The sequence below is a fragment of the Heteronotia binoei genome, chromosome 14 (assembly GCF_032191835.1).
Source record: "Heteronotia binoei isolate CCM8104 ecotype False Entrance Well chromosome 14, APGP_CSIRO_Hbin_v1, whole genome shotgun sequence".
Taxonomy (NCBI): Eukaryota; Metazoa; Chordata; class Lepidosauria; order Squamata; family Gekkonidae; genus Heteronotia; species Heteronotia binoei.
In genome coordinates, this window is record NC_083236.1 from 964,530 (window position 1) to 978,941 (window position 14,412).

At 51.2% G+C, this 14,412-nt stretch overlaps 2 protein-coding genes across 3 annotated transcripts in view; both read right to left on the bottom strand.

The window, feature by feature from the left end:
- The window catches only part of NFX1 (nuclear transcription factor, X-box binding 1), a 441,461-nt gene that overhangs the window by 121,119 nt on the left and 305,930 nt on the right, over positions 1-14,412 (bottom strand). The gene's annotated exons all lie outside the window — the stretch shown is intronic.
- Positions 1-14,412, bottom strand: part of MARCHF6 (membrane associated ring-CH-type finger 6) — a 158,088-nt gene that overhangs the window by 115,262 nt on the left and 28,414 nt on the right. For both annotated transcript variants that reach the window (XM_060254056.1, XM_060254055.1), the window contains exon 2: positions 10,533-10,629. In XM_060254056.1, coding sequence (XP_060110039.1) covers positions 10,533-10,629 — 97 coding nt within the window. The remainder of the gene's footprint in view (positions 1-10,532; positions 10,630-14,412) is intronic.

Consider the following 14,412-nt stretch of genomic DNA (forward strand, 5'->3'; position numbering starts at 1 on the left):
CTGGCTTTCGGTACTTTGAATATATTCGGCTTGCTTCCTCTGGCTTCTGACCCACTGCATTCCTGTGACGACGCGCCCTGCTTCTCCCTTCGGCTGGACTGATTTACGGTAGAGACTAATTAGGACTGCTAGATAACGCTTGAGCTACTTCTTGAAAGCACCGTAGCCGGCTGCCAGCGTCCTGGCCGATTGCCAGGGCAACAGCAGCCGCCCGTCTCTACCTGCAGGTCCGGGCCCTGACAGCTTGCCAGCACCCATATAACTCACCCGGCTCCCCCATGACTGACCAAGTGGCAGGAGGCGTGGACCCCCTGTCGGGGCTCCTCGCCCAAGTGCAACAGCTGACGCAGGCTGTAATTACACTCCAGCAACAGACTGCTTCCAATGCTACGGCCCTGGCTGCTGCAGCCGCGCCTCCTTCCCGCTGCCCGGTGAGTGTTCCTGACAAGTTTGAAGGAAGCCTGGGGGAGTTCCCTGCCTTCCTCGCTCAATGTGAACTGTACATGGAGATAAGGCAGAGCGACTTCCCTACAGACAAGACCAAGGTCTGTTTTGTTTTGAGCCTGCTTAAAGGGCAAGCGGCCAAATGGGCCACTCCCCTACTGCTGGAATCTTCGCCGCTGCTAGCAGATTACCCCCGTTTCAAGGCACATTTCACGGCCGCCTATGCCAACCCCGTGCGAGCTGAGACGGCCAACCGCAAGATACGGACTTTGCAACAAGGCCAAAACTCTGTCTCCCACTACACCACTGAATTCCAGTTGTTGGCTCAAGACCTAGCCTGGAATGAAGCTGCCCTGGTGGACCAGTATACGGAGGGACTCTCTGATGCCATCCTGGATGAACTGGCCCGCAGCGACCGACCAGCCGCCCTCCAAGACCTGATCCGGTTGTGCATGCGCATTGATGGGCGGCTACAGAGCCGCCGCCAGAAGCAGAAAGGAGGCAACGCCCCAGCGAGGGTCCCCACCGCTGCTCCACCGCCAGGTTCCCTGGCTCTTCCCCCCGCTGTGGAACCCATGCAGCTGGGCGTCGCCCGCCCTCGCCTGACTCCCGAGGAGAAGACCTGTCGGCGCACCCACAACCTGTGCCTGTATTGTGGCGGAGCTGGACATTTTGCAAGTACCTGTCCAGCCAAATCGCAGCGCCCCGCAAGCTCCGCTGCCCCGGTAAAAGGCCAGCCCCAGGTCTAGTTGGAGCCCCTGACCTGGGGCATTTCTTGAGGGCCTCCAGCTCCGTCGATCCTCCACCTACCCCGTTCCTGGTCCCGATTCGTCTGCAGCTCCCTGACGGCCGGTGGATCTTTGTACATGCCATGTTGGACTCAGGGGCCGCCTGCTGCTACATGGACCACCTCTTCGCCAAGAAACATGGCATCCCCATCCGGGAAAAGAAGACCCCTACCCTGGTCGAGGTCATGGACGGTCGTCTGCTGCGCTCTGGACCCGTCCGCCACGAGACTCAACCACTCGCCCTATGGGTCCAGCAACACCAAGGGGAACAAACCTTTGACCTTTCCCGCATGCCATGTTTCCCCGTCATCCTAGGCCTGTCCTGGCTCCAGGCCCACAATCCTCACGTGGACTGGGTGCAACGAGAACTGCAATTTCCCGGTGCCCCTGCGTCGTGCTCCATGCTACAACCGGACCTGGCTCCGGTGCCTCCTGATGCTCGACCCAGCTCTTCGCTCCCCACCAGCCTCCTGGGGGCCGCCACCACACTACCAGCTCCCTACCAGGAGTTTGCAGACGTCTTCGACGAAAAGGAAGCAGACCAGCTTCCCCCACATCGGCCCTATGATTGCGCCATTGACCTAATGCCCGGCGCCCCGCTACCAGCAGGCCGCCTCTACCCCATGGCAGACCCGGAGTTGGTTGCCCTACGGGAGTATTTGGAGAAGAACTTGGCCCGAGGGTTCATTCGACCCTCCACCTCGCCCTTGTCCTCGCCCGTCCTGTTCGTAAAGAAGAAAACCGGGGACTTGAGGCTCTGCAATGATTACCGGGCACTCAACAAAATTACCATCCGGAACCGTTACCCGCTTCCACTGATTCCGGAGCTCCTTGACCGCGTGAAAGGGGCCACCATCTACACCAAGCTCGACCTTCGAGGGGCCTACAACTTGGTTCGCATCAAAGCCGGAGACGAGTGGAAGACCTCTTTTGGTACCAGGTATGGCCAGTACGAACACCTGGTCATGCCATTTGGACTCACCAATGCCCCCGCCGTGTTCCAACGGTTCATGAACGACGTGTTCCGCGACCTGCTGGACCGGTTCCTGATTATTTATCTGGATGACATTTTGGTCTACTCCACCTCGGAGCAGGAGCACGTCCAACACGTCCGACAGGTGCTACAGCGGCTCAGAGCTCACCGCCTGTACGCAAAACTAGAGAAATGCGCCTTCCACCTCCCGTCGGTCGAGTTCTTGGGGCACATCATCTCCCCCCAAGGAACTCAGATGGATCCAAAGAAGGTTGACGCCATCCTCCAGTGGCAGGCCCCTCACAATCGGAAGGACGTCCAGCGCCTCCTGGGCTTCGCCAATTACTACCGGCAGTTCATCGCTGGCTACGCCAATCTAACCAAGCCCTTGACTCGGCTCCTCCGCCCCAAGGAACCCTTCCAGTGGACCCCGGAAGCTGACCAGGCTTTTCACGACCTCAAGCGCAGCTTCTCCTCCAGTCCCCTCTTGCGATACCCTGATCCCCGCTTGCCTTTCATGGTGGAAGCAGACACCTCCAACGTGGCCATCGGAGCCGTGCTCTCCCAGCGGGACGACCCCAGTCAGCCCTGGCAGCCCTGCGCTTACTACTCCCGGCAGCTCTCCGCCGCCGAACGCAACTACACCATATGGGAGAGAGAACTCTTGGCCATCAAAGTGGCTTTCGAGGTGTGGCGGCACCACCTTGAAGGAGCAAGACACCCGGTCCAAGTATTCACGGACCACCGGAACTTGGAACACTTACAGACCACCCGCCGGCTGAACCAGCGACAGATCTGGTGGTCCTTGTTCTTTTCACGTTTCAACTTCACCATCTCCTACATCCCGCACACCCAAAACCAGAAAGCCGACGCTCTGTCCCGCCGGCCAGACTATGACACCCCTGGTGCTACCGAAGCCCCCAAGGCTAGCATCCTGCCGCCCACGGTCTTTGCCGCCGCCCTGACTGCACCCGCCTTGGTGGCCGAAATACAGGCCAGTCAGGCCACCGACCCCTGGGCCCAGAAGCACCTGCAAGACCCTCAGCAAGACCCTGCCGGGGAACTGACCATCCGGGATGGGCTGCTCTACCATCGGGAGCAGTTGTACGTCCCTCCAGGACCTCTCCGATCCCGCATCCTCCGCCTCACCCACGACGCACCCCCGGCCGGCCACTTCGGGCAACACAAAACTGCCCATCTGCTGACCCGTGACTTTTGGTGGCCTCGCGTCCGAGCGGACGTTAGTCGGTACGTGGCGTCATGTGAGATCTGCCGCCGTGCTAAAAACGTACCCGCCAAGCCCTCCGGTCTCCTGCGGCCACTTCCTACTTCCGCCGGTCCCTGGGACGTGGTGTCCATGGACTTCATTGTCGACCTACCTCGATCCCAGGGCCACACCTGCATTTTCGTTGTGGTGGACCTGTTCACCAAGATGGCCCATTTTGTCCCCTGCGCCAAAGTGCCGTCAGGGCCGGAAACCGCCCAGCTCTACCTGAACCACGTCTTCCGCCTGCACGGGTTACCCAAACAGATTGTCTCGGATCAGGGCCCGCAATTCACCTCCCGCTTTTGGCAGGCTTTCCAGCAAGGCTTGGGGACGGAGCTTCACTTGTCGTCCGCCTACCATCCCCAGACCGACGGCCAGACTGAGCGCACCAACGCTACCCTGGAGCAGTACTTGCGCTGCTATACCAGTTACCAGCAAGATAACTGGGCCTCCCTGTTACCCCTGGCCGAGTTCGCGTACAACAATGCGGTCCACAGCTCCACGCAGACCACACCGTTTGCAGCCAACTACCGACTGCACCCCCGATTCTTTCCTCCGCTCGGCCCGTCCGCCGATGTTCCCGCAGCGGACAACCGGATCGAGGAACTCCACGCGCTCCACGACCTCCTGCGCGTCCAGCTCCAGCGCGCCAAAGACGCCTATAAACTGGCCGCAGATCGGCATCGCCAGGAGGGAGCCCCCCTCAAGGTCGGGGATTCCGTCTGGCTCTCTACCCGATACCTCCGGACCCCTGGCCGGTCCTCCAAGTTAACCGCTCGCTTCATCGGCCCATTCCCCATCAAGGCGCAAATCAACCCGGTGGCGTTCCGCCTGCGCCTTCCCGCCCACCTCCGAATCCACCCGGTTTTCCATCGCTCCCTCCTCCAACCCGCAGCCGCGCCAGACCCGAACAGGGACGTCCCACCACCACCTCCACCACCAGTTTTAGTGGATGATGAGGAGGAGTACGAGGTACATCAGATCCTGGACTCCCGGCTGCACCGAGGTCAGCTCCAGTACCTAGTGGACTGGGAGGGCTACCCCCCCGAAGATCGTTCCTGGGAACCAGCTACCCACCTGCACGCCCCTGACCTGCTCCGGCAATTCCATGCGGCCTACCCGGATAAGCCAGGCGGCTTGGATGAGGGGGGGCCTGAGGGGGGGGATAGTGTCATGCCTGCACCAGACCCAGCCCTTGCTAACCCAGAGCAGGAGCCACCTGAAATTGATCAGGCCACACCAGGCCCTAGCTCATCCCCTCCTGAGACTGATCAGGCCACACCGGGCCCTAGTGCATCACCTCCTGAATCCCCGCCACCTGTGAGCCGGCTCCGTGAAAGGAGACGGCAGGAGTTCAAAGACAGACGGAAAGAAGCACGCATGCGTGGGAGGAGAGATCTAAGCCCGGAGTACTAACGAGTTAACAAGCCAGCACAGTATATCTGTAGTCCTCGCCTTAGGGCAAACTGTGCTGGCAACGAACGATCCTCCTCGGACGTGACCACGCCCTGCACCCTCTTGCCTGCTGAGAGAACCCGTTTGCTCCTGACCCGGCCTGTATCTTGGACTTGGAACTGGACTCTGCTTTTGCTCTGTGGACTGGCTTTCGGTACTTTGAATATATTCGGCTTGCTTCCTCTGGCTTCTGACCCACTGCATTCCTGTGACGACGCGCCCTGCTTCTCCCTTCGGCTGGACTGATTTACGGTAGAGACTAATTAGGACTGCTAGATAACGCTTGAGCTACTTCTTGAAAGCACCGTAGCCGGCTGCCAGCGTCCTGGCCGATTGCCAGGGCAACAGCAGCCGCCCGTCTCTACCTGCAGGTCCGGGCCCTGACAACACACCTGTTCAACCACCTGAAGTCCAAAAGGGATCTGACATCCCCATTTTTCCTTGGTACTGTGAACAGGACAGAGTAAACCCTGGAACCTTTCTGCCCTGTTGACACAGGCTCTATGGCCCCCATGTCTAGGAGGTGGTGAATGGCACTGATAAGGCGGCTGTGTCGCTGGGCACAGGTCTTCCTTGAAACCTGCACAAAGGCACAGAGGGCAGGAGAGGAGTTCCAGGGAGCACCCCGTGGTCCAGGTGTCCAATGCCCACTGATCCCACATGGTGGCTTCCCATTGGGTTACAAAGTTCTGAAATCATCCCCCCATCCTCATGTGGCCCAAAGGATGGGGACAGCCAGGCCAAAGAGTTTTGTTTGTCACCCTTTGTGGACTGACTAATGATCCTGTTAAAGAAGGAGCCAACTGCCAGCTGATTTCCTAGACTGCCACTTTCCCTTGTCTGGTCTATAGTGCCTGGTTCCTGAGGTATGTCTGGAGTCACAAAAGGAAGAAGAGTGCTTATTGGGCTTGTACTCCTTTTTCTGTGGCAGGAGGGACTTCTTCTTGTCCTCTACAAGTTACCTTTTCATCCCTTAACCAAACAGGAGAGTCCCTTTAAAGGGAACACTGGCCACCTTGGCCTGAGCCAAGAGGGCCACCTGCCAATTATGCAACCAGTGTTCCTCCTAGCAGTAACAATAGTTGCCAGCCCTCTGGCACAAAGGTGAATGACATCCAGTGAGGCCATACCATACCATACCAAACCTTTAATGGCATAATAGATTCAGATAACAATACACAGAATATAAAAATTTAAACATTGGAGATAAAATCAAAATAAAACCGAGCTTACAGATGCATTCAAACATGGTCAGAATTAAATTTAAGGATGTCAGCCAGTGAGGCATAAGAGGCAAAGGCCAAAGCTAGTTCAGTTTTCTTCAGTTCATCCTTAATCTCCTTCAGGGCATTGCTGCCAGCTGCTATGTCCAATGCCCACACGTAGACCACCTCGCAGAACAGGGAACAAACCAGAGGCCACCTCAAAGTCCTTCCACAGGGCCTGCTCAATCCACTTGTCACAGAGGCCCTTGGGCAATCCATCTGCGTCTGCAGGCAGCACTGAAGTAGAGCACAAGCTACAGACAGCATCTTCAACTATGGGGAGTTTAAATTGACCTACTGTTTCAGGCACAGAACTTGGGAATGGCTGGGGCTTCCTATTCCATCCTAACCACCCTATTAAAGGCTGCCAGGAAAGGGATCCCCAGCGGGGCGGCCCCTTTTGGAGGAAAAAACCTGGAGGCCCCTTCTGAAATACTAAAGTCTATTTCCTGACCTCTGCTGCCGACTGGAACTTTCAGAATCCTCAAAACCTTGGGAAGGATCTTGTGAAGAACATCTTGAGGAAAGAGCCAATTTTGCACTGTTGTGATTACAAGCTCTTCCTCTTCAGACAACTCCCCCTCCTCTCTTTGCTCTGATTAGTCCTGTTCCCCATAGCCCGGGGTGCATTGATCCCCCCTTGGTCTTGGGTGCTCCAACCTCTGACACTTGGCTGGTGGGGGAGACCAGGAGTCCCTGCCCACTCCCCTGCTGCTATATCTGCTGCTGGAGGGGGGGGGGCCTTCTGGTGCTGCCCCTTGACCTGGAGGAGCCTCTGGAGGCTGGCAGGACTTGTTGCATGACTGCCTTCAACTCCCACTGCATCTCTCCCATCAGCCAGACCAGCAAGTCGGTCTAGGCCTCTTCCCCCAGTAAGTCCAGACTGGGGGGCTTCCCTGGGAGCCCGATGCCTGGGTGCCCTCCCCAGGCCTTTCCACTTCAGCTGAAGGAGAAAACTCCAGCCCAGCCAACAAGCTGTTGAAGTTGGAACTTGCCAAACCCACCCACTGTGCTTACCAGCCTGGCATTCCCTGGTTTTCAGTCCTTGTGGCTGAGCCACACCGGGTTTCCCCGACTGGGGGGAGGTCATAGATTGCAGGCTATCAACCGGGGATTCCGTGCAGCAACAGCCAAGCTGGGCCAGCAATCCTTGGTGTGTTCTCCATCAGCCATTCCAAGGTGCCCCGAACTTCTACCCAGGGCTCAAGGCTGAGCCACACCAGGAAATTCTGGCAGCCAAAGAAGTCTTGCCCACCACACCACCAGGTCCTCTGTTTACTTCTGACCTGGCTGGAATTCACGTGGCAGCTGGGAGATAGGGGTAGGGGTGACAGCCTGTACCACTCCCAAGGAGCTGGTGGGGGAAGTGAACCAGGGTCTTCCCTGCTCCCACCAAGTTTCTGGGTGCTGCAGCAAAACTGTGCACCTGAGCTCCGACCCCATAATGTCAGAGAAAGGGGGGGGGGAGTTTCTTTTTTAAAAAAGGAAACAAAGGATTCACACACTTGCTGGTGATGGCGTCCTATTGCCTTGAAAGCAGGGCCAAATATCTGGTGCCATAAGAGAGAAGTCCCCCCCCCCAGCCCCCTCAGAGGAATCGCACAAAGGCTTTAGTGATCCTGCCAGTCCAGAGCTCATCCCACAGGTCAAGACTGACCCACCCTAGGACCATGGAGAACACTCATTACTTAGATCAAAACCTTGTGATTGCAGGATCTGTGCAGATCTTATTACTGGGTGTTGGGATCCTAGTCTGGATAGGCCTGCATCAGCCATGAACTCTCTCCTTTCTATGTTCACAAAGAACAGCATCTTGTCTTCACAGGTGCAGGGAAGGCATATGGTACAACATGAGTAGCCAATAGGATGGAGGAGGTTTTATCCATACATTTGCTGATGGTTTGCTTCTTGGGAGGACAGCTATGGCGAACCTGGGCAGTATAATAAAAAATAGAGACATCACCCTGCCAACAAAAGTCTGTATAGTCAAAGCGATGGTATTCCCAGTAGTAATGTGTGGCTGTGAGAGATGGACCATAAGGAAGGCTGAGCACAGAAGAATAGATGCTTTTGAGTTGTGGTGCCGGAGAAGAATCTTGGGAGTCCCTTGGACTGCAAGAAGATCAAATCAGTCAGTCCTAAGGGAAATCAACCCTGACTGTTCCCTGGAAGGTCAGATACTGAAGCTGAAGCTCAAATACTTTGGCCACCAAATGAGAAGGGAGCACTCCGTGGAGAAGACCCTGATGCTGGGAAAGCCAGAAGGCAAAAGAACAAGGGGACAGCAAAAGATGAGATGGCTGGACAGCGCTACTGATGTAAGAAACACAAATTTGAGTGGGCTTCAGAGGATGGTGGAGGACAGGAGGGCATGGCGTGACTTGGTCCATGGAGTCACAAAGAGTCGGACTCAACTGTGCGACTGAACAACCACTCAGTGTTGTATTGAGTTGGACATTAAGTTTGTAGACATGGGGACTGTTGAGCCATAGTGAAGCACCATATTCCACAGTCCTATACACCAACCCCAAAGCTGAGCATCTAAGTGTTGTAGCAGATGCACCTCAAGTTGTACCACATAATTTTTGGATAATGTTGTTTCATGAGCTGCTACATTGGTAAGATGGTGTTTATAGCTCAAGGTCCTGTCCAGGGTAATGCCAAGGTACTTAGGTGAATTGTTGTGTGTCTGTGTGTGCATCCAGTGCAATTAAACACTAAGTTCACAGTTGGCAAGATTGTTATTGAGATGGAAACAGGAGTATTCTATTTTTCCTTGACTTGGGATAAGCCACCATTTATGGTAGTAGTCAGCCAAAATTCTGAAGTCCCCAGTCTGTATTTTCTCAGCCCTTTCAATTGATTTGTGCCTTACTGCAATTGCCATGTCATTGGCATAAGCAAACTTCCTGGTATCATCTCTGGAAAATCAGAGATGTATAGACTGAAAAGAACTGGAGCAAGGACTAAGCCCTGGGTTAGACCGTTATTCAATTTCTTCCACTCACTTGTTGACTGATCCATAAATATTTGGAAAGTTCTACCACTCAGCATGTTACTGAGGAGTCGAAATAATGTTCTGCAGGGAAAACATTGAAAAAACTTGTACAGCAGACCATCCCTCCAAACTATCATAAGCAAAAGTCAGATCAACAAAAACTGCTGATGACACTTCTGACACCTTGCCTCAATGAAAGCTGATAAGCTAAGAACCTGGTCTTTCCAACTACAACGGGGGTTAAATCCTGCTTGCTCTGCAGGGACATGTTTGTTAATTCTGTCACTGATTATGTTCAGGTTTGGCCTCTCAAAAAGTTTATAACAGGAGCTCAGAAGGGAAATAAGTCTGTAACTTTTCACCAGAGGTTTTTGTTTCCCAGATTTCAGAATAGCAACTATTTTTGCTTTCTTGAATTCCTGAGGAAGCCTTCCTGTACTCATGATGACAGTGAGAAACTCTGCGAGCCACTTCTTAGTGAATCTGCCGCTGTAAATCAGGAAATCATTATGGATGAAGTCTGGTACCTTTCTGTTCTTGATGTCCTTGAGTGCCTCTGAAATCTCATCAGCACTATAATCCCCTGGCAGTTTGCAGTCTTCAGGGCAGGTGCATTTCAAAATCTGGAGTTCTTTTTTTGTCTTGATTGTAAAATCTTGATCCTTTGGAGTTCTGGATAGGGAAACCAGCCAGATAGCTAATTGGTTTGATGTTACCTCCAGATTTCCTCGGAGCATAGGTGGGCTTGCTTTTTTTGAGGGTTTTTTTTTTTAGTTTTTTCAGCAGGCTCTGGGCTTTCTTATTGGAATGTCTGAGATCCAAACTCACAGTTGCTTCAGTCCATTTTTGTTTACATGCAGCATTGAGTTCATGAAGTAGTTCATCCACTACTTCTCGGTCTTTACTACTGAGGAAATTCTGAATATTTTCTTTCCGAGATCCTTGAGGAATGTGCTCCTTGGCTCCAACAAATCGGTGGTCATTATCACGTGTTGGAGGGACCCATCCAAGGCACCCAGCCAGATCTTCACTGAAACCTTTCCAATCACTCCACTGACTATCTGGGGATGAGACTAATATAAGCACCTCTACTTAACCTTGACATCTCGCTGCTTCCTTGATATTTAAAGCCCATGCTGGTGTGAAAGATTAAGTTAAACAAACCCTTAATTGCAGGTTTTTTTATCTTGTCAAATCTAGTGTGAAGCTTAATATAAGCTGTTAATGTGCAATTCAGCAAGAACAAAATGTTTTTTTTTTCTCCACTCAACTGCTCTAATGTTTATAATCATGCAGTCACACACACCGGTGTGGACATACATCACAAGGAAAGAAAGCTTACCATTCTTGATGAATGAATTTAATACTGCCAGTGCACACACATGGATGATAAAGGGGCTTCTCAGGAGTTCCTTCAGATCGACATACCCGGCATATATCTGTTGAATACAAAACAAGACCAGTATCAGCAACACATAATCAAACTACAATATGAAGATTTTTAATTCCAAGATACTTGTTGAAACTTCCTGGAGTATCAAGTTTTGTAATATACAGTAGAAGGAAAAGGCAAGCAAGATCAAAATCAGCTTTCTCTCTTGCTACATTCCACTGCATTTTTATTCAGCCTTTTCTCCAAGTAGCAGACATGATTCTCCTTTCATTTTGCACACACACACACACCAATATCTCAACAGCCCCAAGTGGTTGCTGAGAGCAAGCGATCCAATGTCATCCACTGAGCTTCCTGGTGTCAGCCGATGTAACTTTACTGAATAAAATGCTTAGCTGAACTGTCGCCATCTTTAAACACTTACTAACCATGAGAAAGAACCTTGCATATCAAAGTAGAAAATGCAGATGTTGCCAATGCTTGGTGTGAACATTTCTTTCCCTTGATACTAACAAAGGCAGAAATTCCCCCCTTTGAAGCTAAAGCGCCTCCAGGGGCAGCCGCTTGGCCATCCCCGGAAGACTAACAGTAACAATAAGATAAGAGGGAGAGACCGTGTGAATCTTTGCACCTCATCTCAGCAATGTTTAGAATTGTGTCTTGTAGTTCCCTTTGATGTACCCCAATATAGCCTGCCACCTAATGCTACAATGTATCAGTCTCAATTTTCCTTCCTTCCGATGCTTATGGATTATCAAATAAAGCCTAACTTTGCAACAATTCAAGGTCTGGTCAATTTGAGATCCCATCGTCTGACACCTGGCTGAAGATCTGAACCCACATTTCCCTGGTTCCAAGCTTAGAAAAGATCTCATTTAACTAGTACTACAAAAAAGAAAATTGTTAATGAACAGACAGTGCATTTATTCTTTAGACTGCATTATAAGAGAAAGTGGCAGCATTCTGCAATTGCATTTCAAGATTCTGAGCTCATGGTTTCTTTGACCAATGCTGCCAAAACTACTTTCTCCTGTGCTTGGCCAAAAATATGCTTCTGACTGGGAAGAGCTGTACTGTTAAGGCAGCATCACACAGGAAAAATGAATGCAGTATATGGGGTGGAAGAAAATACAGTGATCCATCTAAAAACGAAAAGGAACCCAACCAGTAGCAAGACCTACTGATAAAGGCTTTCATATGCAAGCTCAGACCAGAGAGGAGACATTTATAGGGACAAAACAGGGAAGCAGTTACAACTTTTGACAAGCACCTTACTTTATTTTATTGTATTTTACTTATAACCTGTCCTTCCTGTACAACAGGAGTCCGAGCAGATTACATCATTCTTAAAAACATTCAAACCATTAAAATGTTAAAGAATTCTATAACACTATAAATTCAATAAAACAGAAAATCCAACACAGCTAATAGATGGCATGAAAATCCTGGGAGAGGAAAATACCTTAGATTCGCTTAATGTGCAAGAAGAGGGAGAGGAAAGGGGTGGGGGAGGAAGGGAGACCAATCTAAAATGGACAAAAGGCCTCTGTCCTTAAACATAGGCTTGGCAGAACAACTCCATCTTACAGGCCCCGTGGAACTGCATTAGATCTCACAGGGCTCAGATCTCACCCAGCAGACCAGGCCCAAAACAGCCATGGTTCTGGTTGAGAACAGCCAGACATTCTTTGGGCCAGGAACCACCAGAAGACTGGAGTGTAGCACTCTCTGGGGCACATACCAGAAAAAGTGGTGTTGAAGACATGCTGGTCCCAGACTGTTTAGGGCTTTGAAGATTAACACCGGTATTAAATCTGGAGACAATGCAGCTGGCACAGCACCGGTTGGATATGGGCTCTGAAATGCATTCCAGTGAGAACATGTCCAGCTGCATTCTGGACCAGCTGTCTCTCTTGGCTTGACTTCGCGAACGAAGATTTAAGAAGGGAACAGTAGTCCACGTCTGCTGCAGGCTCGCTGGTGGCTGACAAGACCAATGCGGGACAGGCAGATCCGGCCACAGTGGCTGCAGGGAAAAGTCTGATTTGGGGCTGGTGCTGTAGCAGTGCGATTCTTCCTCAATCTCCTTTTGTCCTCAAGACCAGCTATGCGTGCGTTCTCAAAGGAACCAGCTGTAATTTCCAGATAAGTCTCAAGGGTAGCCCTGCATGGAGTTGCCAAGGTCTACATGGAGGAGACCGCAACGTGGATGCAGCTAAGTCAGGGGGAAACAGGGAGGCAGCCAGTTGATTAACCTGGCACAGATGGGAGAATGGCAGCTTAGCTACATTTGTGACCTGGGCCTCCGCTGACAGGTCACAGACCAATGCATCATAAATGTGTTATGTGTTATGATACAGAATAATACAATAATACAATCTAATGGTACAGAATAATATAGTCCAATAATACAGAAAATAACCAAACAGCCAGGAATACTGAGTACAAGGTATCAAATATTCATTAAGAAAAGGAATCATTAAAAACCATAGATAAAAGTTTTGCCACAGCAAGACTTACACTTGGGTCAGTACCAACCAAAAGCTTTGTAACTAGTACTTGTTTTGAGAAGTGTCCCCACTTCTGAATGATACTGTCATCATTTGTCTCTAGCCAGTTCGTGCTTCTTCTCTCTCTCGGCTTGACTTCGCGAACGAAGATTTAAGAAGGGTGCAGTAGTCCACGTCTGCTGCAGGCTCGCTGGTGGCTGACAAGACCAATGCGGGACAGGCAGATCCGGCCACAGTGGCTGCAGGGAAAAGTCTGATTTGGGGTTGGTGTTGTAGCAGTGCGATTCTTCCAGTGGCATCTTCCACCTGCCGTTTCGCCCCTTGCCCATCGCTGCAGGACTTGGTGTGTTGTGGGTTGTGGATGTGGATATGCCCTTCAGGCCTGCGCAGAGGAATTTTTAGGTGAGGCACAGTGTGCGCAGTACTGGCTCCACCCTTTCACCTTGGGGTCATCTGCCATGGCCCAGTAAGCCGGGACGCCGGCAGCGAGTCGTGCTTCTTACAATCAATAAAAAGGTGCCAAACAGTATCCAGATTTCCTGATTTACATTCATCCTTCTACAATCACACCAGAATTTTAACCCACAAGATCTATTTTAAGCTGAGCAAACAGCAGCTTAGATGCACGAATGAGTCATCTGGTGTCAGAAAAGGCATGCAGCAACTCAATATGAATGATCTGATGAGATTAAATAGCAAAGCATAGGACATTATGCTTACACCTGAGAGGATAACATTGATGTTTTGTTGCAACCAGCATTTGACATACAGGCCACCTTGCCGAAGAACCTGCTCAGGGAGTTCACAAGTAAAAACATTACTTTACTTAATACATATTTATCCTTCCTTCCTTCCTTCCTTCCTTCCTTCCTTCCTTCCTTCCTTCCTTCCTTCCTTCCTTCCTTCCTTCCACCAAGATTCAGGGTGACATATGTGTCATTAATACTATTGCCAAATGCTGATTACTAACTATATTGATTAGTGCCTAGATATGCTCACTAACACAGGGGAGTGGAATAGTAAAGAGGGAGGGGGGAAAGTAGAAAGTAGCTTCCCAGGAATATCAAAGGCTGCCAAGTCCTCTTTGAAGTAGGAAGTATGTGCCAGGTTCTCACCTCCTCCCTAGAGGCGGCAAGGACATTGCCGCCGGAAAAATGTAACCACCAACTGAAAAGATAAGGGGGGAACGTTGTGAAAACATTCACATGCAAAAGCAGCCTTTGTTTTGGGAATTGGGGGTTAGAGGCAATTGCTTTGATGTAGAATGTTAAATACCAATGATTTGAACTGTTCTCCATCAGTTCCAATGCTTATCAAGC